At 36.1% G+C, this 24,621-nt stretch overlaps 1 protein-coding gene across 1 annotated transcript in view; it reads right to left on the bottom strand.

Annotated features, from left to right (window-relative positions):
• Positions 1–5,897: 5,897 nt before the first annotated feature.
• Positions 5,898–24,621, bottom strand: part of GCC88 (GRIP and coiled-coil domain containing 88 kDa) — a 68,665-nt gene continuing 49,941 nt past the window's right edge. Inside the window, exons 11-12 of the mRNA XM_081758295.1 lie at positions 17,561–18,030; positions 5,898–6,303 (exon numbers count right to left, since the gene is read on the bottom strand). Coding sequence (XP_081614421.1) covers positions 6,096–6,303; positions 17,561–18,030 — 678 coding nt within the window. The 3' untranslated portion in view covers positions 5,898–6,095. The remainder of the gene's footprint in view (positions 6,304–17,560; positions 18,031–24,621) is intronic.

Raw genomic sequence — 24,621 nt, 5'->3', positions numbered from 1 at the left:
AGAACACCAATTGCCGTACGTGAAGAGTGATCCTTCTCTTCCGATGACAAGACACCAATTGCCTAGCTCACTCCCGCCTCCTTGTTTTTAACAAACCCAGCTTCTATTCAAAAGGCTGGGCTCGCTTCTTAGCTTCCGCGAATCCTATGACGGGGGTGAAGCGGGGATACAGGGACTGCCTACACAGGTCATTGTTCCCTCTGACCTTAATTTACATTTTCCTTGCTTCTCATCAAGATTGTTTAAAATTGGTAATTAATAATCACAAACTGATGCTTGAACTAAATAGTTGAAATGCCAAGCTTTTAAATTATATGTAGCACTTTACTAAAAACATTATGAAAAAACGTGTACTTTAAGTTTTCACACAAAAATTATCTACTTTTTTGATGAGAGAACCCCTTGCTCTCATGCATTTCCGCTGTGCTGCCGTCTAGCGGGATTTCTCTGCGACAGTTCACCTGTGTGAGGGGTTGCTATAGAGAAGATTTTCACATTTTCATTGTTTTTGGCTGTTTTGAAATGTTTGTCAACACACAACATATTAAAATTAACATATATGTACATTAGGACAGCTGCTCTGAGCATATGACATGCTGTCATATCCGATAAACATAAAAATTACACATTTTCTCCATTGTAGGTACTGTTTTTCTCCCCAGGATGTCGACTGCCATGACAACTATATTGTCGTTCTTACATCAATCATGGATTCCCCTCAGATATACACTGCCGGACTTGTCATCCTGAACTGAAATAAGCCTTTTTTTATACTTTTATTAAATAATACCATATAGCGACTAACCCATCTTAGATACTATAATAACGAAACATCAAGAAAATCTTTACAATAATGAAAGAATTACTTGTGGAAGTAAAATTATCTACAGGGGCGAAGGATTCTACATGGAATGCTCAGTTCCTCGGTGCTAAATGCATGAAATTAGTACAAGAGTTATTCTTTTGGAAAGGTCAAAAACGAACGTTTCGGCAACATATAAATAATTGTGAATTATGTACGCGAACAAAATTTTCAAACAGAATTATTGCTCGCGAAAACTTGCATATTGAGGCAGATAAACCACATCAGAAGGTGTGTGTTGACCTCGTAGGTAGACTCCCATGTAGTTATGGATTTTATTATGTACTATCGATTGTTGATGTCTATTCTAGATTCCTCTGCTACTTACCTTTAAGAACAGCAACAACTGCTGAAATCATTCGAACCTTGGAGGATTACTTCTATCTTTGTCCCTATCCAAATTATATCGTCTCCGACGGCTGACTTTTAATTGTTGAAATATGGATGGCGGTATAAATTCCTTCAGCAATAAGTACACATCTTTAGATTGTTTTACAATTATGTTCAACATTAATTCAGTTTTGATGTACCGCCAACATGTTTGTTGAAATGGCGGGCGAGTGTGTAAAGTGCGTTAAGTCAAAAGTTGGTGTTTTACAGAGGTCGCATCTGAAAGTTCAGACATAAATCCATAATCCGGTTTTGGGAAATGATTAGCTGTTGTAGCTCTTCATGTTGTTTTTTGGATTTATGTCTGAAACCCAAAACCGGTTTTTTTTATTTATATCTGAAATTTCAAGTGCGACTTCTCTAAAACACTAACTTTTGACGCGGGGGTGCGGTGGCTCAGTGATAGAGCGTTCACCTCCGGTGCTTGGGGTCCCTGGTTCGATCCCAGCTTGCGCTGTGTGGACTTTGTGGTGGACAAACACCGTGCTCGTGGGCTTTCTCGGAGTGCTCCCGTTTCCTCCCACTTTCTTCATTCCATCATTTCATTCGTTACTCATCATCACCGTCTCCTTTAGCGTAACTGGCATAAGCGTGGGACGTAAAACTCAGATTTCATTTTATTTTTTTCTCATCATCACTGTCTCCTTTAGCCTAACCGGCATAACCGTGGGACGTAAAACTTAAAGATTTCATTTCATTTTTTACTAAATGTTGACTGAGCGCACTTCACACACACCCGCCAAATATTGGAGACGGTATGAATTGTGTAGACAATACGTACCTGATAGAGGGTTTTGTTTATGTTAACATTATCCACCTTTGGTGTATTGACAAGTCATTTGTTTAAATGTGGTTTGGTGTAAATTGCCTAGGCATAAAGTACCTCCCACAAGGTGTTTGGATTATCTTAACGAAAAATCACCTATGGTATACCACCAACTTTTGTTTGTTGACATCCGGAATGGGTTTTAATTGCCTTAGCAATAAATTCCTTCTTATAGATTGTTTTGTGTCACGTTAACATTAAACCACTTTTGATTTGCCGCTAACCTGTATTTGTTGAAATATGAGAGGTGATATAGATTGCTTAGGCAATAAGCTCCCAACTATAGTGTGTTTTGTATTAAGATCAAGTCTCTATCTTGTAGCGGAAATATGTATTTGTTTAAATATTGGAGGGGTATAAACTGCCCAAGCAGTAAGGGTACCTTTTTAGAATGATTTGTATTGTGTTAATATTAAGCCCTCTTTTATGTACCGACAATTTGTACTTGTTGAAATATGGGAGGTATAAATTGGTTAGGCAATATATACCCTGTTATAGATTATTATTTTGTAAACATTAAGGCAACTTTGATATACCACCAAAATGTTTTTGTTGAAATGCACGTAAAGGTATACATTGCCCAGGCATATACGTATCTCGATACAGACTGATTTATGTAATGCTAACATTAAGCCACTTTTGATGTACCGCCGGCTTGTATTTGTTAAAATATGGTAATTCGTGTAAATTGCATAGGCAACAACTACCCCTTTAGAGTATAAACTGCCTAGGCAATGAGTACCCCCTATAAGATGTTTTATGTTGTGCTAAAATTAAGTCACCATACATGAACCGACAATTTTATTTGTTGAAACATGAGAGAGGGTATAAACTGCCTAGGCAGTAAGTATTCTCCTATATATTCTTTTAGAATTACCTTCAGATTAAGCCACCTTTTATGTAGCGACAACTTGTATTTGTTGAAATATGGGAGGGGTATAAATTACCTAGAAAGAAAATACCCCCTATAGTGTATTCATATTTTGTTAACATTAAACCACATTTGATGTAGCGCTAACTTTTTGTTGAAATATGGGAGAGGATATAAATTGTCTAGGCAATTAGTAACTCCCATAAAATGTTTAGTAGTTTATGTTATCATTAAACCAGTTCTCATGTACTGCATTCTTGTATTTCTTCAAATACGGGATGGGGTATGAATTGTCTGCACAACAAGTACCCTATATGGAGTGTTTTGTGTTAAGATTAAGCTACATTTGATGTACCGTCACATTTTATTTGTTGAAATATGGGAGGGGTATAAATCGCCCACAGAATAAGTACCTGAATTTTTGTTTATTTGTATTGTGTTAATAATAAGCTCCTATTCATTTACTGACAAGTTGTATTTGTTGAAATATAGGAGAAAGTATAAATTGTCTAGGCAATAAATACTTCGCGATACATTATTTCAGTATCCTTAAGATTAAGCCACATTTTATGCACTGACAACTTGTATTTGTTTTAATATGATATGGCTTTAAATTGCCTAGACAGAAAATACGGGTCCACCAATAGTGTGTTTTCGTATTAACTCTCAACACCTTTGATGTAGCGCTAACTTGTATTTGTTGAAATATGGGCAATAAGAACACTCAATTGAGGTTTTATTATTATGTTAACATTAAGCCACCTCTCATGTATCTCCAAGTTGTATATGCTTAAAATTGGGGACGGTTATTAATCATGTACACAGTAAGTAATTAACTGTAGAGTGCTTTGTATAGTGTTGACTTTAAGGTATCTTCGATACAGACAACTTATATTTATTTAAATATGGGAGGGGATATAAATTGCCTAAGCAATAAGAAATTCCCTATAGAGTGTTTTGTATAATGTTAAATTATGCCCTGTTTGATTACCGACAAGTTGTATTTGTTTTGATTTCGAGGGGAGGTATGATTTGCTTAACCCTTATTATCACGAGAGCTCATGTGGTTCGGATTCCACGTTAATTAGTAACTCCCGTCTCATATAGCCTCGCTGCTGAAAGAGACGTTAAAAAGAAAATCAAGTCAACTCAACCTTATTATCACGAATTATTTTTTAAATTTTTTTCGTGAATTCTGTTTAAGTACTTCTCTAACAAAAACAAAACATAAAAATAACGTTTTTCATTTGTTACCTTGTTTAAATTGCCTTTTTAGCCTTTACAGATTAGAGTAAGACCAGTTGAGAATGCTCCAAGATCATTGCCAGAACGTACTTAAAAAGAATTATTTTTTTCTTATTAACTTTTACAGGCTTTATATCAATTATTTTATGTACTTTATTATTATACTCATTAAATAATTCTTGTAACATATCTATCCATTTATAATTTCCTTGAATACTTATTTTTTTCCACATGTTTTGCGACAACAAACATTACAAATGGATTTAGCAGATATGCAAAATATTGCAAAGTATAATAATAATTACAAATATATAGTATGTTGTATTGATATTTTCCCACGATATGCATATTGTGTTACGTTAAAAACAAAGAAAGGTCCTGACATTGTAAAATCAACAAAAAAAAAAAAAATCCGTGTTTAACATACAGATTTAGATGGTGAATTTTATAATCAACATGTAAAATGGCTATTTAAAGAATATGAAATTAATCATTATAGTGCTCAAAATTGAAAAACCCTCAAAATATCATCTCTCTATGACTTACGGTTCCCGAGATATAGCACATTAAATCTCCCAATATGTGGGGAACGGTGGCCAGTTGGCCAGTGGCCACCGGTTACTATTTGGTACCAAAATGTTTACCATCCTCTTAGGTATTGATCAAGACCAATATGATCTTTCTATGACTTACGGTTCCCGAGATATGGCTTCTTAAATCTCTCGAAATCGGAACTTTTTTGGCCAATATCTCGGGGACAATAAGAGTGACGCGAAAAGTGCCATCACTCCCTCCAGATAGTCTTTGATGCTCTATCGAATAGAGGACTCAAAATTGAAAAATTCCCAAATAACACACACACACACACAGTAACTGAATAGAGAAATCAGTAACGAACTTCTGTTGAACAATGGATGCGATGTAGTATCTGAGTGACGTTTCTTAGCTCTCAAACCTTACGAAAAGTTCCCTATGCTCTTAGTATGGGTTCCATTTCTTCATTTTTACTGATCAAAACATATTTCTTTCTTTGTAGTTATTGATATTTTACGACGAATTTGCTAAAATAACCATTTGTTTATTTGAACTCACTGATCACAATTTATCGTGACTTGGGTATAAGAAAAAGCACAACGCAACGCCAACACTGTCTTTAAGAACGTCATTAAGGCAGTGAAAGCTTCGTGTAATATTTTGCGCCAACTTTCTCTTATCTTCAACTGTAGTGCATTTTATAAAATCATTAGTTTTAAAAGTTGGTGTACGGTTACTATCATTTCAAATTTCAGAATAATTAGACTTAGTAGGGAAAGAGGTAATTTCATTATTATCTCTTAGGAGGATAAATATTATTTGCGGAGGCATTTGATAGTATACAATACAATAAACAAGAATTTTAGGAACGGTCCAAAAAATGGATCAAAAGATTGCTATATTGGCCAAGAATTTTAATAATAATAATAATAAAAAAAGGTTCAAACGAATGCGATCTTAGCCAATAATTAGTTTTTGCATGAAGTCTCACAAAGTTTTTGAACGTATTGAGTTGTTGTATTTTCTACAGAATAAGGACATCATACTGAGTTCAGTGATAGTTTGGGTTTGGCTACACTATATGTAGTTCTCCAGATATAAGGCCTACAAGAAAATTTTTGATTGAAATATATTGGATCTTTCGATCCAAAACGACGTAAATAAACACGTTATGAAATGAAATAAGAAAAATATATTTAAGAATTATTTTTTACAATATCACAATAATACTGATCAATCAGTTTTATCCACAAAATGGAAGAAACAGTTGGCACTATGCATAATGAAATTTAGCAATAGTGCACTTAACAATGTAAATGGTAAAACAGTGATTTAAAAATATATATTTCACTAGAAAAAAACTTCATTTATTTACTAGGTGCTGTCTGATACCACCAGCTATTGGTGTAGTGGTTTCGTACTTTTTCGATTTCTTGCTCCGTAAATCTAAGAACAGCAGATATAGCGTTTAGCATGTGTTGCTTTGAACTTGGATTATCAGTCAGAAGGAAACTAAGTACAACGTTTTTCAGGTATTCAAGGTTGGCACCTTCTCTCGATTGGCACAGCTCCAATCTGAAAAGACACAAAACGAAATAATTAGTAGCATATTTAAAAAGAAACTAATTCTGCGATGTTATTAGTGTTTAACAGAAAATAATTTGTCCAAAGATGAGACAACACCAATTGATAGATCTTATCCAACTGAACAAAATGATATTGGTCAGTACAAATCCTCATACATAATGTTCAAGAAAAACTATTTTTTCTTTCTTTTTTTGTACGAGGGGCATTGAAAAAGTTCCCGGAATGTTGTTGTAGTTTTGGCATTTGTGATGCAATCACAATGAATGCTGTACAGGTACAGTTCTTAGACTGCCCTAATTATGAATTTGACACGTGTGAACAGGGTCATAACCAGTGATGAAAATTTTTCGGAAAATTTTGAAACGGAAAAATTTCCGATTCATAAAAACATACTCCACTTATTTTTACATCCTTGTATAGCCGTGATGTGAGGTGGAAAATTTTCTTCTATACTTTTCCGGAAAATTTTTCGTTCTCAACAAAGATCAGTGATCAAGTAACAATTCCTCAGTATTCATAAATTGATTAAATTCATATATAGAAATGTTAAAAATTGAAAGATTGTTTAAAGAATCTGAAAATTTTCATGACTCAGACAATTTTCAGTACTATGTAGGAACAAGTGAAACAATGTTTCATAAATCGAAATATTTTGTGTCTTGCAAAAATTGAAGAACCTTTTATGAGTCGGAAAATTTTCATCATTTGGAGCAAAACGTAAAACAACTTTTTGTGAATCGGAAAGTTTTATTGATCTGAAAAACAAATGTAAGGAATTTTCATGAATCGGAAAATTTTCATCACGATGTAGAAACAAGTGAAAACACTCTTCATAATCCGGACAGTTTTGGACATTATGTATAGTGATGTTAGGTGGAAAATTTTCCACTATATTTAACTGTACATTGAGATATACAATTCCTGTAGTGGAAAATTAGACAGCAACAAATTATAATTTTCCAATTAGATTACGGGAATCAGAAAATTTTCTAATATTTCATGTTGGGAAGTAAAAATTTACATAGTATTTTTCTCTACTTCTTCAATTTTTCCATATAAGACAGAAAATATTTTGATTCAGGAAAAATTGTTTAAATTGTTCCAACATAGTACTGAAAACTGTCTGAGCCATGAAAATTTTCAGATTCTTTAAACGATCTTTCACTTTTTTTACATTTCTGTACATGAATTCAACCAATTTTATGATTGCTGAAGAATTATTACTTGATTACTGATATTGTTTTAGAACGGAAAATTTTCCGGAAAAATATAGCGGAAAATTTTTCGAAATGGAAAATTTTCCACCTCACATCACTAGTCATAACAGGGAGTGTAGGAATAGTACACCTAAACAGAAGTCTGTGGTGATCAGTTGCTGAGCAATTTCGAGCAACGCGCAGACATCAAGTTCCTGTGAAAATTGGGGAAAGTCTGCTTCAGAGACTTTGATAGCCTTAAAAAGAATGTAGCACCGTCGGATGTTTTGTCTTTTCCCAAAGCTAAAAATGGGCCTCAAAGATGCCCGTTTTACCACCGTAGAAGATATCAAAACCAACATGACGGCTGAACTTCGGAAGAGGACTTTTATCAGTGTTTCTAGCAATCGCAGACGCGGTGAAGCAAGTGTATGTATGTTCCGAAGGTGCCTACTTTGAAAGTGATTAAGTAAATGTGTAGGGGAAGGTTGGGACGGTTGGGACATTTTTCATATATTATTTTTTTTCTGAGAAACTAAGTACCTTTGTGGCTAATTTTTTTAAATATGTAAAAGCCTCATACATGCTGATGCTTGTAAATTTATTTTACACATATCGCAGTGGACTAAGAACCACAGCCTTGCTTCAAAGTAAACTCTGTGGAATGTCCCAACCCTCCTAATAGGTAGGAGGCATAGGACGTGCTTGTGGGAGCGTTGGGACACTTGCCTTTATTTGAATCAATTATATATGTATTCTCTATTTACCTTTATTACCATGCGTATTAAGTGTTTATAACATAAGGTAGTAAATATCAGAGCAATACAAACACGTGTAGTTTATAATGTAGATATTTAAGAATTTCAAAGCACTTCGCTCTACAAAAAAAGTGACATCTACCTGCTACATTCTTAAACAATGTCAAAACTATTTTTTTCTAAACAAGTCAGAAACAGAAACAAAAGAACACAAAATAGTTATTGTTCAGAAACAAAAACATCAAAAGTGCATTTCTGTGAAAGAATGAAATGCTTTTAATACTTTGATTTATTACTCTTGAAATGTTTTTTTAACGGAGATTCTCGATTGAACTTAGATCTATTGGAAATTTAAAATGAGCATGAACCCGACGTGTTCCTTTGCTACTTATAGGCATCGGAAGGTGAAGGACAATATCATCCTCACAAATTACACTAACATCATCTACATTAGGGTATACAAAGTTGTATGTTGCCCCTTCTCTTCTTAAAAACTGAACCTCATATTCTCTGGCTATTATGCCTATTTTATTCAGTACCTTAGCAACATAATGCACACGTCTCGTTTTTGTATTAAACTTCACTAAGATGAAGTTGCCAACATTGATTTCATTAGTTTCTGCACTGGCACTAGTTTCGGATTCAGAATCAATTGAATCTGAAGAATTAACAGCTCCAGCAAGTTCTACAAGATCAAGCTGGCTGTCATCACTGTCTTCATCCTCACATCGTCTCCGTTTTGGTTTGCAAGGTTTCTTACGTTGGGCACCAATCTTCTCTTTTAATTCATTTGTAAGTCGCAATTTTTCTGGTGTCGAAGTAAGTATGGTAGATTTTGATGTTTTTCTTCCTCGTCTTGTGCCCTGTCTAGATGAAGCTTTTGGGAACGGTCGTATTTCTTCCGGAGTTACGATGTTTGTTTGTGTAGTGAGGCACATAGAAGAATTGCTGCTTGGTTCAGGAAGCAGTGGCATCGTTGAAGGTAGACAAAGTGACGTAGAAGTTCCTGGTAACACCAAACGAGTTTCGTCTGAAGGATTGTTTATAGGAATGGGTCGATCTGTCACGGAGGAAGGAAGGAAGTCCTCATTTGTAAAAATGCATGGATCAAGAGGGAAAATACCCGTTTTCCTGAAGCCAGCCTGGATATTAATTGGAGTCATTGCACGTGGCAAAGCAGTAGCTACAAGTTCGGGTATCTCATATATCGTTAAAGTTTTTCCGGGGTGATTGGCCATCCACGAATCAGCTGCAGTATTATAGAAGGCCTTAAAGGGACCAAAAACACTGACATCCAAAGGTTGAAGTTTATTACTGCAGTGTGGTGGTAACGTAAGTAACACCACACCTTTACGTTTTGCAAACTCCAGTGATTCAATGGAGATGTGGCTTTTGTGATTATCCATAATAAGTAAAACTTGTTTCTCCACAGTGGGGTTTGCGTATTTTACAAAATGTTGCAGGAATACGAGGAAGGTGTCTGCATTCATCCAACCACTAGGATTCACACAACCTGAAGATCCAATAGGTGCACCCTTTAGCATGTAATCTTTCATATGCACTCGTGGAAATACGAAGAAAGGTGGCATAGAATTGCCACTAGCACTAACAGCACAACACATTGTCACTAAAGTTCCTCTTTCGGCAGATGTTACTTTTCCTACTTGCTTCAATCCCTTTTTCGCCAACACTTTTAATGAAGTTTGGACAGTTGTTACTGCTGTTTCATCCACGTTCCATATGTTATTGTGTTTAAATTGATGTTTCTTCATCACTGTGGTAAGATTTTCGAAGAACATACCAACATTCAGACGATTGAAACTTGTTGCCCTGGAAAGACTCGTAGCTTCTGGTGTTCTCAAACTAAGATCCGGATTTCTGTGCATAAACCCCTTCAGCCATGATTTACTTGCTTCTTTGTTCTCAGTCCACTGTGTTGAAATCTTCTTTCCATTAGCTGTAGCAAATTCATAGGCTAATTTTCGAGCCTCTTTTGTTCCCAATCCATAATGCAATTTGGATGCTTGTGTAAGATAGTTTACGAGAAGTATTTCTTCGTCTGCAGTAAACACTTGTGTAGTCACGAAACTAGCACTATATGTCATTTCTGTTGGATTAGTCTTTCTTTTATCACCAAATCTTGCTAACGTACTCTTCGCTATATCATACTTCCTTGCTGTTGCTCGAAGTCCTCGCCCGTCTTCAACAACTTCGTCCACTGCCTTCTTCATAATGTCCGCAGGAACTTGGACTCGACATGTTTTCTTCTTGTAGAAGAATGGCATTCTGCAAAAGGAAAGAAGAGAGACTAGCTTAATTGATATGAATATGTTATCACGAACATGCAAATTAACCAAATTCATATCGTACTATATATTAGCCATTCTAATGTTTTCTCCTAGGGTTTCAGTGGTCCCGTTACAGTTAAATTTAGGAAACGAACATGTAGTTGTTTCATTTTCCTCTAGAGGGGGCGCGGTGGCTCAGTGGTAGAGCGTTCACCTCCGGTGCTCTGGGTCCCTGTTCGATCCCAGCTCGCGCCGTGTGGACTTTGTGGTGGACAAACACGTGCTCGTGGATTTTCTCGGGGTTCTCCCGTTTCCTCCTACTTTATTCATTCCACCATTTCATTCATTTATCATCATCACCGTCTCCTTTAGCCTAACCGGCATAACCGTGGGACGTCAAACTTACTTAAAGAATTTCATTTCATTTTCCTATAGAGTTTCTTTAACCAGATAATCCGGATTCGATTTCTTGTGGGAGTGCATGTGGTTAGGATTCTACGTTACACAGCACATAACCTCGGTGCTCTATGTGACGCTAAACTTCCATTAACAAAGAATATTGGTTTTCCTAACTCCGTTCACTACTTGGTACGGGACATCATCGGTAACAAGATTAATAGACTTGGGCCGATGTAGCCTCTCACTTATTAGATAGGGATATAGCATATTAGCAATAGCTCCAGATTTGTCACAGTTTAAATTAAATTGTTGAGTGGAATACAACTCTGACTAAAATAACAGGTAGCCTATCATTCGGCAATGCGCTGTTCAATTCTGAAGGTCATACATTATCGACAAATACGAGTAACTGAAATTTTAAATACCACGGGTCTTATGCAGAGTCGTTTTGACGTATGATTAGCGTCATACTAAAGGCCTGACTACTGCAGGAAACATGTTAGTCAACTCTTTCGTATGGTACTAATCACGCGTAAGAACGACTCTGTATAAGGCCCCACTTGACTACGCGTCTGGTAACAATACGCCGATTACGCGTACGGCTCCTTTGTAACATCCTGTAACCAAGGTATATATAGATATGGTAAAGTAATACAGTTGGGTTGTCTCCTTGTACAACATAACACGTAGGCATATACAAAATTGGCATTGCCGTACAGGTAACCGATGCGGTGTACGGCTACCGGACTCGTAACCACAGCGTTTACAATATTGTAAACAGCAGTCATAAATAGGTCTACCTGAACATACACTACTTTATGTTTCTAATTTTATTATCCAAAGAAAGGAGTAGATCTCAGCTCCATTTTAACGTTAATTATAAATAACACGACCTTACTCGACAGCAGAGAAAAAACAACAATGTTGTGACAGCACTGTTCAAAACATCGGTATCGAATAGTACTGCAGATAGGAGGGTTGGGACATGTCCCATCCCTCCACACTGTAACTGTCCCATGCCTCCTACTAGTACCTATATTTCAATATCTTTTAAGGCTAACCAACCCACTATCTGATAACAATCCAACATTATTCACACATCTTCCTTACATATCTAAAAAGCTATTTGCCGTTCTTACCTGGCGTTCAATATTTTCAGACTCGTACTAGACGTCAAAAGACGTAGCGTTGCAACTTTACTACGAGCTTCTGTTTTTAGTCTTTCTTCCTTTGTCTGGAATACACGGACCCTGGCGCCAACTCGACTCCGTATCAAACACCGCGAACTCAACGTGCATGAAACAAAACAATAACGGAATCAGTAGCTCCAACTGTGTAGCCATAATAATCACTGTCCCATCCCTCCGCCCGTCCCAACCCTCCTAACCCTCCCCTACTTATATTGTCGTAATAAAGAGTTTCAACGAAAATTTCGGGAACATTTTGACTGCCCTACGTAAAACTAAAAGCTGGTGATGATGACCATGGTACCTATTAAGATGAAAACTAGCTCATCTAGCTTTTTTACTATGACACTAGTAGGATGCCAGGTAAACACTATGAGTGACCCCCACGTAGCGTAGTCACTAACGCTCTCACCTGGTGGGAACACTCGGTCGGAAAGGTGTAAAAGTCTTTTCAAGCCATCCATCCTGAGTTTTCATTATTCACACCAGGCAAATATCGGCATGGAACCTAACATAAAGGTCCTAGGCTGCTTTCTTCTTTCCCCCCAGTTCTCTGGATGTGACTGCCAAGGAAAGTCATCCCTCATGTGTGCCGGGGTAGTATGTACATAGATGCCGAAAGCCCAGAAATCTAATTTTTAAGCACTATGATTCATCTACGGTTACTGACTAGGAACGGACATGAACGTGTCATCCGGACATCTGAATCAAATCTAGTCCACTTGATAAACAAAGATATGTTCATACACAAAAAATTAAGTGCCATGAACAACGGAGTATGTTCCTGGGGCCCATTAACCCTGTTCGTATGAAGAAAATCGTAGACTCGCAGTGAAATAGCTAGTGCATCACACTGTTCATTGGAAAATCATGGTTTATAGTTCATTCTCTTCAATATGAAACAAGCTTTCCAGAGATCTAAAGTTATGTATTGGAGCCCATAACGTACTTGAACAGGGAAAATTGGGAGAATGTCGGGAAAATTGCATTCCATTAACTTTGTGGACCCCTCTGTAGTGGCTCCGCGTAAAAGCACACAATCCAAATGTATTTCGAAAAATACTATAGGGATAAGAAATATGTGTATCAAATTTTGTATTGATAGACAGAATAGGTATGAGAAGAAAGCGTGTATTGGTATCCGAGTCTATCGTTCTGTCCCGGTTAATGAGAAAGACGGAGACCTTATTCTTGGGACAATGGATCGATTGCAGAAAACCATATCTCGATATACGTATCTTACTGTTTTTGTTGTGATATCTGTTGACGGACGGACTTCAGATACTTATACATAGCAAGCAGTTTGGAAGTCTAAAAATAGTTAATTGTAATACAGTTTACAGTAGTGTGCAGAGAATCGTTCTCTCTACGTCAGAGAAAATGAATTAACACTGGTTAGCTCATTTGGAAGTCACTAACGAAAGAACATACTGAGTAGTATATCAGTTTTACTTGTAGCCGTACTAGGACTCTAAACTTCATCTAGAAGTTATGACCGCGTAAGTAAAATTTTCATATGTTAGGTGTTTAGCAATGTTAGGTGGATTACTTACGACTATCTTCGAGCAAAATATTCAGACAAGGAAAGTGTGTCTACTAAATTTCAAGATTAGCAACACTGTAAGATAACCGCTGGAGCCACCAAGTGGTTATTATGTGCAGCTTTTAGTGAAGAGTATGTTGTGCAATGTGTGAAGGATACACGGATTTATATTCCGAATTTTGAGAGTTACAGTGATTTCAGTGAACTGTGGTTTCTTTGTTCGTCATGTATAGTAAAGTGGAGCACAGAGCAGACATCAAGTTTTGTGTAAAACTTAGCAAAACAGCCACGGAGACCGTGGGCATGATTCAAACAGCTTACGACAATACTGCTCTTTCTCGAGCGAACACTTTTGGCTGGCATTGTCGTCTGCCTCACGACCAAAAAAAATTCCGCATCCAGAAATCACATGTGAAGACAATGCTAGTAGTGTTTTTCGACTGCAAGGTGTTATGCATAAAGAATTCATTCCAGAAGAACAAACTGTGAATGCTATGATTTACAGAGACATTTTAGCACGCTTACTGCAATGGGTTCGTCCGAAAATGGTTCACTCGGTGACTGGCTCTTGTTGCGCAACAATGCACGGGCACGACACAGAGCCATTGAAGTAGACATTTAAAGCAAAAAAAAAAAAAAAAAAGTTACATGTTTCACCCATCGTCCTACTCACCTGACCTGGCCCCAGCAGACTATTTCTTGTTTCCGAAAATCAAAATGATGTTGAAAGGAAAACATTTTTACTCAATTTCGGACATCCAATGGGCTGTAACGAAGGAACTCAACACTATCGGACAAGAGAACTTCCAAAAAAGAAATCCAGAACCTACATAGCCGTGCTATTGCCTCTACACAATGAGGGGGGTCATATATTGAAGATTAGCAGCCAATCAAGGTAATTCTCTTCTGGATTATTTTCTGACAATGCAAATCTTAAAATTTAATAGCCACACTGTGTACATCATAAAACGATAAATATTTAAACGACGAAAAATTAGATATGCAGTGAATAAAATTTAGTCAACAGTGAAAAGGATCACGCACTAAAAGTTTCAATTTCGTCCGGTAGGTGTCAACCACTGGAGGACGTTTGCTGCCACCTAACGGCGAGATGTGTAATTTTGACTACATTTGCAAGAAAAAATTTGAAATTCGCTTTAGTTTCAGAGTTATCATGTGAAGTAACGAATGAACGTAAATCATCGTTATTTGTTAACATGTTAACAGACTGGATCCGTTAAACGATGTAGGTCGAGATAATCGTTCTAGCTAGCTATTGCCAAATTAAAACTAAAAAATCCGCTCATTTCAAGAGTTATCGTGAAAAGTAACATAACTGCGTGCATACGGATGGACGTACGTGCTAATATTACAATACGAGTATTTAAGTTTCACTTGTGTGATCCTAATAGGCATGGACTATGATAATAGATACTGAGTAATGTTAATGCTGACTTCGATTTTTATGAACTCGTTACTACCTGATCAAGGAATAAACTATTGTTGATGATTTTATTTACTAACTGTTCAGAGCGGGTGTACTGAGGCAGAAAATTACTTCCCTATCCCATATACTCTGTGCTATGAAACGCTAAGGATTTCTATTACCACCTCTCAAGTGCTGACATTCGATATATGATACCTTACAAAATACAAAAGCCACATTAGCCCTAAGAGAATAAACTAATGAAGAAACGATAGAACAAGAAATTTTAGACAGATATCTAAATATTAAGTTTAGATAACAATGCGTTAGGCGCCAAAGTGTCTAATGAATGCTAATGTGTGAATTCGTGGAATCTGCCAGCACTGATACCTGGCATACCATAACGAAATGTTTCTAGTTCTTAATACTGAACTGCTTTACTGTAACAGAACAGATGAGTTTTCTGGTGTTGTAATCTAAGTGAGAATTATGATACACCCAACTGGCTTCGCATTCGGGAGGTCGTGGGTTCGATTCCTGCTGCCGACCATCCTGACTGGAGTTTTCCAGGGGTTTCCTCAGTCCTAGCAGGCAAATGCCGGGATGGTACCCACTAAAAAGGTCCTGGCCGATACCTTCCCAAATCCCTTCCATTGTTATTGTTGTTGTTAGATAACGTAACTAACTAACTCTATGACCTATGGAACCCGAAGGTTCAATGCAGCATTCACAAAAGCTCTCCATCGACTTCTATCCTTAGCCAATTGGATCCAGTTTCTACTTTGTATTCCTATTTCTGCGAGATCCATCTTAATATTGTTCTTCCATCTACGCCTAGGTCTTCCTAATGGTCGTTTTCCGGTTGGTCTTCAAGTTAAGACTTTGAAAGCGTTCCTACTTTCTTCCATCCTGGCTACATGACCTGCCTACCTGAGCCTCCTAGACTTGACGACCCTAACAATGTTGGGTAAACCGTATAAATTATGTAGTTCCTCGTTATGAAGTTTCCGCCACTCCCCATTCCCGTTTCTCTTGGGTCCGAATATTCGTCTCAGGATCTTGTTCTCAAATACTTTCAGTCTATGTTCTTCCCTCAGAGTAAGCGACCATGTTTCGCAACCATACAGAACAACAGGCATGATTATCGTTTTATATATTTTAAGCTTCAAATTCCTCGACAGAATTCGCGACGACAAGAGCTTTTGAACCGAATAGTAACACGAATTCCCTGCTTTTAGTCGAGATTTAATTTCTTCGTGAATATGTTTTTGTCTGTTAATATAGGTCCTACATATTTAGAAGTATCCACTTTATCAAAAGAATTACTCGATATTTTAACGCATCTATAATTTACAGTGTTACGATCCCGACGGACTTTCATGTATTTAGTTTTCTCTGCATTTACTTCTAAACCCATGTCCCTGCAAGCGTTTAATAAGACCTCTGCATTTCTTTCTATTGTTCTCCTATCACCCCCTATTAAATTTATATCATCAGCATATGATATACAACCCCATTCAACTCTAGACCCTGGTTGCTATTTTTGATTTTCCTTATAGCGTATTCCAGGGCAAAGTTGAATAATAATGGCGACAATGCCTCTCCCTGCTTCAGGCAACTCTCGACCCGAAAGCTCGCTGACAAAAATTCTTCCATCCGGACTTTACTTTGGGATTCATTTAAGCATATCTTAATTAATCTAATTAGCTTTCTCGATATTCCAAATTCTGTTAGATATCCAGTATAAAATGGCCTCTGAGCTGTATCTGGTGATTCTTACATAAATAAATAAGAAACATTGTAAATCTAGGGTGAGTAAGACATGAATTTGAACAAGAGTACCGTGGCTCAGTGGTAGAGCTCTCACCTCTGGTGGAGGGGTCCTTGGTGTGATTCTAGGTCAAGGGAGTCTGTGGAAGAACACAGTAACCGCGGGTTTTCTCCAGATTCTCCCGTTTCCTCCCACATTTTCATTCTACCAATTATTTCACTCCTTTATTATTCTTTGGTTTCCGTTAGGCTAAAGAACATTTAAATTAAAGATTTACAAAATTAAGGAAACTCTTTCAGTAACCAATTGACAGGCACATACACTATTTGTGTACAGTCATGTGGTTTGTATTATGCGTTAAACAATAATACACTTTTCCTATATCTTTGGTGCTACCAAAAAATAATAAGAGATCTTTAAACAAACCAAGAATTTTCGCTGCTCTACTGGCCAACACCTGCGTGTTTTGATGCACAGGGTCTCAGGTTTGATTCCTGGTGGGAGAGATCGAACATATTAAAGTGGTTCAGGTCTATTTTAAACTGTAGGCCTCCTCCTATATAACTTCGGTGCTAACAAAAGGCGTAAGCACAAATCAACCAATCAAACCACAGGTACCAGAGGAAAATATCTTAGAAAAGGATATTTATCTGTGTATTACTGTATTTTATTATTACCTTTTAATTTCGTCCTTTAGATGTAGAGCTTCCTCCTGGTACTTCTCTTCCTTCGTTAAAATTCTCTTTTGAAGTTCTCTCAATGCAGTCTCCAACTGATGCTTCGATTTTCTTAAATTCGAAACCTCCACATCTTTTCTGGCAATCTCATTTACATAATGCAGCATGTGACCTCCTTCCTTAAGGATTCCAAACTGAGCCAAAGTGAGGGCCACTTGCTCAGCCTCCTGACACGAGAATCTCCTTTGTCCCTGGCGAGGTTCATCACCGCTCCCATTGGGAGCTGAGGGAAGAAACACGTCGAATCTCGACTTGAGAGATTTTATTTCCGAGTCTTTCTCCTCCAACAGGGAGAAGGAGCGTTCTCGTTGTTTCTGAAGCTGTTGTTCTAAATGAGCTAACTTGCTTTTGAAATCGTTTTCAGCTGAATGGAGTTTTTGCTTCATGGCTTTACGTTCATCTGCTAGAAGCTGAAAAACACAAAAATAACAAGAAACAATTATTAATTGAGAACAGAAATGGTTTGGATATTTATTAAAATAAGGAACTAACAATGAGATTATTTTAATTTAGATACATGTTTTTTTTTCCTCACTGCTATCTACTTTTACTTACTTCATTTGAAGGAAAACATATCGTATGTTCCAATGTACATTCATCCTATTACAGTGGATGGTAAGTTGAATCAGTTGAGTTGAATTGATTTTGAGTTTAACGTCCCGTTCACCAGCGGTTATACGAGACGTAGACCTACTAATTAACGTGGAATCCGAACCATATGAGCTCCCGCCGGAAATCGAACCCGGATCTCCCACGCCAATGGCGCGTACGCTAACTGCTTAGCCACGAAAGAGCTCGTAAATTGAATCAGAAGCTACGTAAACAAGCACTTGTAGCGGACAAACTAATACCCGCAAGCATCGTCAGAATAGTTTTTATTTCTCTTCACGTTGTCACTATTCAGTTGCAATTATCAACTTCATTCTAATTTGGAAGACCTAATCTTAAAAAAAAAAAAAAAAAAAAAAAAAAAAAAAAAAAAAAAAAAAAGTGAAAACTAAAAATATTAAAATAATTTTAGGTACATTTCTCAACTACTAAACTAAGGAGAGCTGCGACAAAACCATCGAACTTATTTCTCCTGGCATTTCAAGTGTGTTCTTGGTTAACAAATTGTTAAGTAGTTGGTTTACCGCAAATTCCTTTACATATTTATTATTTGTCCGGAAGACACAAAATGTAACGTATTACTTGATGGACCGTCAAGTTTGGCCAGGGTGTAGAAAGTCAAAAATAAGGAATCGAGTTCATTAACGGAAGTGATCCATAAAGTTTCTGAGAGGAGAATGCAAAAACTCAAACTTCAATTTTCACGTTGCGTATACTGTGAGAAAGCACATTCTTTCACGTGGTGTACAGTGTAACTCTGCTCCTTGATCATTTAAAAGAAGAACTTATATAATCTCTTCTATATAAATACAACTAAACTAACTCTATGGCCTATGGAACCCAGAAGTTGAATGCAGCGTTCACAAAAGCTTTATATTGACTTATGTTCTTGGTCAACTGGATCCAGGTTCTACTTTGTTTTCTTCTGCAAGATCCATCTTGAAATTATTCTCCCATCTGCGCCTAGATCTTCCTAATGGTCGTTTTCCGATTGGATTTCCAGTTAAAACTTTGAAAGCGCTCCTACTTTCTTCCGTTCTTGCTACATGACCTGCCCACCTGAGCTTCCTAGACTTGATGATCCTAGCAATGTTTGGTAAACGGTATACATTATGTAGTTCCTCATTATGAAGATTCTGCCATTTTCCATTTTCGTTCCTCCTGGGTCCAATTATTCGTTTCACGATCTTGTTCTCAAATACTTTTACTCTTTCAGAGTAAGCGGCCATGTTTCGCAACCACATACAGGACAACACGTATGGTTATCGTTTTATATATTTTAAGCTTCAAATTCTTCAACAGAACTCGCGACGACAAAAGATTTTGAACTGAATAATAACACGAATTCCCTGCTTTTAGTCGACATTAAATCTCTTCGTGAATATGGTTTTCGTCTGTTAATATTAATCCTAGATATTTGAAAGTATCCACCTTGTCGAAAGTATGATTTGATATTTTAACGTATCCATACTTTGCAGTATTACGATCCCGACGGACTTCCATGTATTTAGTTTTCTCTGCGTTTATTTCTAAACCCATGTCTCTACAAATCAACTTATTTTAAACTCAGATCTTGAAACAATTCTTTTGTATTCTGATGTTCATGAATATTCTTTCTCAATAAAGCATGATTAACGTATTTTTTGGTTAAAGTGGATCACTAGATGTTCTCGGTGCTATGCTAAACGCTGCTTGAATAGTGCGGCGTTGTCAGATAGTATCGAGTGTTTACTGATGTCAGATAATAAAGGAAGTAATCATGGAATTCTGCTTGTATACGTATTGGAAAAATTAGTTTTCGATCCTTACCGCAATTCACAGATAAGTTCCACTTCTTGAACTCCAACGCTAGAATCCAGGAATTTTGTTATTGTGACTACCAACAGTAAACGAACAAATTTGGCAACGACGCATTATGGCGTTCTGCGCAAGTTCTTTCTCAAAATCTATTTCTTTAAATATAGATTAATATTAAAATAAAATGTGAACATGAAAAAAAGGTCAAACAATATATCTGTTTCATAATGAGATCGTTACTTTAAAATACTTTACACATACAAATAAACATATCATAAAACTGAGCAGTTCTAGTAAGATCTAACAGTAAGTGCCATCTTGTGTGCTCACTGTAAAACGAATCAAATATTTTCTTTTGTTACCTTTTTCGATATCGCAATATACAACCAAATGAATCAGTATCTTGTGTTGTAGCTGAAACATAACTCTATCTTTTAGTACAATATTTATAATATGTAACGTTTCATTGCGCAGTAGTTAAGAGAACGAGCTAAAATATGTACTGACTTCCGGGTGGTGATCCACCGTAATATACAATATATATAGTGCAACGCATTTATAGATTAGTCTTCTGATAGTTTGTGAAGTGAAATTTTGGAACTTAAATTTCATTAACTAACTGGTTCATATTAGCTTTGATATCCTAAATAACTTAAATTAAAAATACAAATCACTAAGCAAAGTAACGTTTATTTAAAAAAAAAAAAGATAAAATAAAATAAATAAATAAATGTGTAACAGTTTCGCAACTGAAGATACTGGCTTCATCAGACACTGTGAAAACAAGATAAGGCGTAGTGAATGTAACGGTTGTTATGTTGGTGAAATGGGAAAGAAAAACTAAAAGAACGGTTAAAACAACACAATGATGACGTAAGATTAGAAAGAGAAAGAAATGTCATTTTTAAGCAGGTGAGGAACACGGGACATAACGTTAATTGGTGCAAGATTAAAGTGTTAGGACAGGAACAAAGGACGTTGATAAGAAAGTAGAAGATGGACAGATTTATTGAAAAAAGAGCAGGCCTGTGTTATGAATCAGAATGCAGGACTTAAAATTGACCAACAGTGAGGAAAATTAATTGGAAAGACTTAATTTGTAGCTTAATTTTCTGCCGCACCAGGGAGGGAAAGGGATTTATGGTGTTTAGTTAAACTTTTGTCAACTTCTGTTATAATTGTCTGAGTTCGTTCTGACCAGCCAATCAATGTTCAAAACCAGTTTCTGGGATCCTGCTATATTTAGATGCAACTCCCTCTTGTTTGTTACAGTGTCTGATGAGACCAATACGTTCAGTTAGTCGGAGAAACTGTTAGTTACACAGTTATTATTTTTTCAAGTTTAAGGTTAGTGTAAAGGGACAAGTTTTGCCGATAGATGCCACTACAGTCTTCGTATCTCTCCCAGGTATTTTTTACCTTTTACGAAAATTTACAATTTATTTTATAAATATCAACCTAGAGACTTCAAATTCTTAGAGAAGGAACTTTATAACCTATTAAAGGGAACAATCCGTGCCGATTTTTTATTTAGAATTTTCTTCATTGTTGGAAAAATTCCATTGTTAAAGGTTTGGATATCCATTTCAACAATCAAGCCATTTCAACAATGAAGAAAATTCTAAATAAAAATTCGGCACGGATTATTGCCTTTGATAGATTATGAAGTTCCTTTTCTAAAAATTTTGAAGTCTGTAGGTTGAAATTTGTAAGGGAAATCGTGAATTTTCGTGAAAGATAAAAAAATACATGGGAGAGATACGAAGACAGTACTGCCATCTATCGGCAAAACTTGTCCATTTAAACCAACCTTAAGTTAAATTTCATGCATTTTCATATTAATCAGAGCTCTGAATTTTTCTACAGACATATTATTCCTGTGACAATACGATGTTTTGCAAATATTTTTTTGCTGTAGCTTATAATGCTGTATTGTGAAATGAAGTATTTTAGAAATAACTACAGAGTGTCTGCTACATATACAACCTACATCCTCACGGAAGTGTGGTTGGTTATAGACGACTAGACGCTTTGTTGACTTTACATCAACAAGTTTGAACATTCATATTTTTACATCCTTTTGCAAAAAATGTTGAATGAAGTCTTGTAACTCTTGTACAATATTCTTTAAAAATAATGTACATAAGCTCACACATTAAAATCATATTGTATTTTCAAATTAAGGAAGTCAGGAGTAAGGAAAATTGATTGAAAAAATATTGAATTAATATTAAAAAGGAAAATATAATAACAGTATTTTAAAAAAATCCTTTTATAAAATGCAGTTCCCGCTCTTCCCGCTATCACGTGTTCTAGCAGCTATCGTGTGTGCCTTTGGTGCACGTGGTCCCGGGTTCTATTCCTGGCGGGAAAGCACAGCATTTAATTTCACAATCATTCATTTTTATTAATCACCCGTCTCCGTTAGCCTAAAAGGCACAACTGTCGAACATAACATTACAATGGGGAATACTAAAAATGCACGAACATGGAGAAAACTGTAAAAATGTATTAACATGGAGAAAACTGTAAAATGTACTGACATGGAGAAAACTGTAAGAAGCAATAACATGGAGAAAACTGTACAATGCACTAAAATGGAAAAAATTCTAAAGTACACTAAAATTGAGAAAATTGTAAAATGCACTAAAATAGGAGAAAACAATTCTTTTAAGTAGGATATAATGAAAGGGACGCTCTCCATGAATTTGGGGGTTTGCACTCAATGCTTTTACAGTATTTTTAGTTTCTTCATTTTAATCCACCAATAAATAATTAAATAAATAAATAAATAAAAATACGATAAAAATGTTTTAGTGCATTTTACAAAAGCATTGTTCCTCAATTTTTATTTTTATTATTTATTTATTACTTTATGTTTCTCTAAGTTATGCTGGTTATGTTAGATTTTTTTCTTACTGCTGTTAAATCTGTTAAGACTATAATATTCAGAAGTAGTGAACAACATCAATATAAATCTCAGCAAGTTTTCGCTAAAATTACATTTTTTTTTAAGTACGGTATTTGTATTCTATTGCACTTCGTACTGTAATGGTCAGGATCTTGAAAAGTGTTGACATCGAAGTTATTTTCAGGACATATTTTTTGAAACCACTCTTCTGAAATATTTTTACTCGAAGTATTTTAAATCAGAACATAATAACGGTATTGTTTTAAACCTCAGACCAATATTTCTCAACCGCCAGTATATGAGTGTTCGCCTAGAGGCCACGTACTTCTAATATATACTGGGTTATTTTGGTAAACAGAGTATATACTGAAAGAAAAAAAAACTTATTTTTTGTTTTACCGGTTTGTAGGATTATGTCTCTTGCCAGATAGCTACTATTAAAAGTTTGAAAACTGCTGCCTAAGATAATTCAGATCAACTAAGAGCATTAAACTTACAGTTCAGTACAGTTCAGAACAGTTGCAGTTGCAAGGTGGGTGACGTCATCAGTAGGCCTGTGCAACATTTGATTTGGATGTAGAAAACAATAATTGATCGAGAAATCGTAGTATCAGATGGTCCTATTCGCCAATTCTGCCTTAACATCGTAAGAATGGTGCGGACAAACACAGATTTTATCTCAACATAATGCTTAATATTCAGAAGAGATTGGCCTCACTCGATAAGCGTTAAACAAACATGCAACATAGAATGAGTTCTCAAGTTCCACACTCCTTTCGAAAGATTTAAGTCCTCAGAATGTTTTCCACAACAGAAGGAGTGATTTGGATAAAGGCTCATGTAACAAATTCGAAATTTTACAGGATAGTTTTTTTTTTTTCGTTTGCGTGTCATATTCAATACATACACATCTACCGCGTTTACTCGCATAATAGTCGCACTTTAAGTTTGAAGTAAAAACATTTGCCAAAAAAATTCCCCGTATAAAAGTCGCAGTCTACGGGATTTTTGTCTTTATGAACTAGACTTTCTTCGAAATTGCACATCTGGCTATATTTTATTTTTTATGTTGGCACAATGTTGTATGTATCAAAATTCGAAACTGTTTTGACCATAGCGATAATTGAATGGCAGCTTCCTTCGCGTAATAGTCGCAGTTGGATTCTCGCATTAAAAACTGGAGGAAAAGTGCGACTATTACGCGAGTAAACACGGTAAATTACTAATATAATCTGTAAAAACATGACACGAATCTCAAAACGCACCGCAGATATGATAAACATTGGTTAAAGTCTGCGACACTGCTTAAAAGCACCTTAGTGTCGAATACTATGACATATTTGTAATGAACAGGAACGAAGTTACAAAAGATTGAAAAGCTGACTTTTATCAAAATATTTTACTTCAAAAAACTGCTGGGATAGGTAACTACAAAAACTGCTGAGATAGGTAACTTCAAAAAACTGCTGAGATAGGTAACTTCAAAAACTGCTGAGATAGGTAACTTCAAAAAACTGCTGAGATGGGTAACTTCAAAAAACTGCCGAGATAGATAACTTCAAAAAACTGCTGAAATAGATATCACATCCAATCACGTAGATTGTTTTCAATAAATGTAAAGATCATGTTGCCATTTACAGTAATATGATATCCCAAATCATTTCGAAGATACCAAAAACATGTG

The sequence above is a fragment of the Thermobia domestica genome, chromosome 5, assembly GCF_964235325.1.
Source record: "Thermobia domestica chromosome 5, izTheDome1.hap1.1, whole genome shotgun sequence".
In the NCBI taxonomy this organism is placed as follows: Eukaryota; Metazoa; Arthropoda; class Insecta; order Zygentoma; family Lepismatidae; genus Thermobia; species Thermobia domestica.
This window is presented reverse-complemented; position numbering and strand designations above follow the sequence as displayed.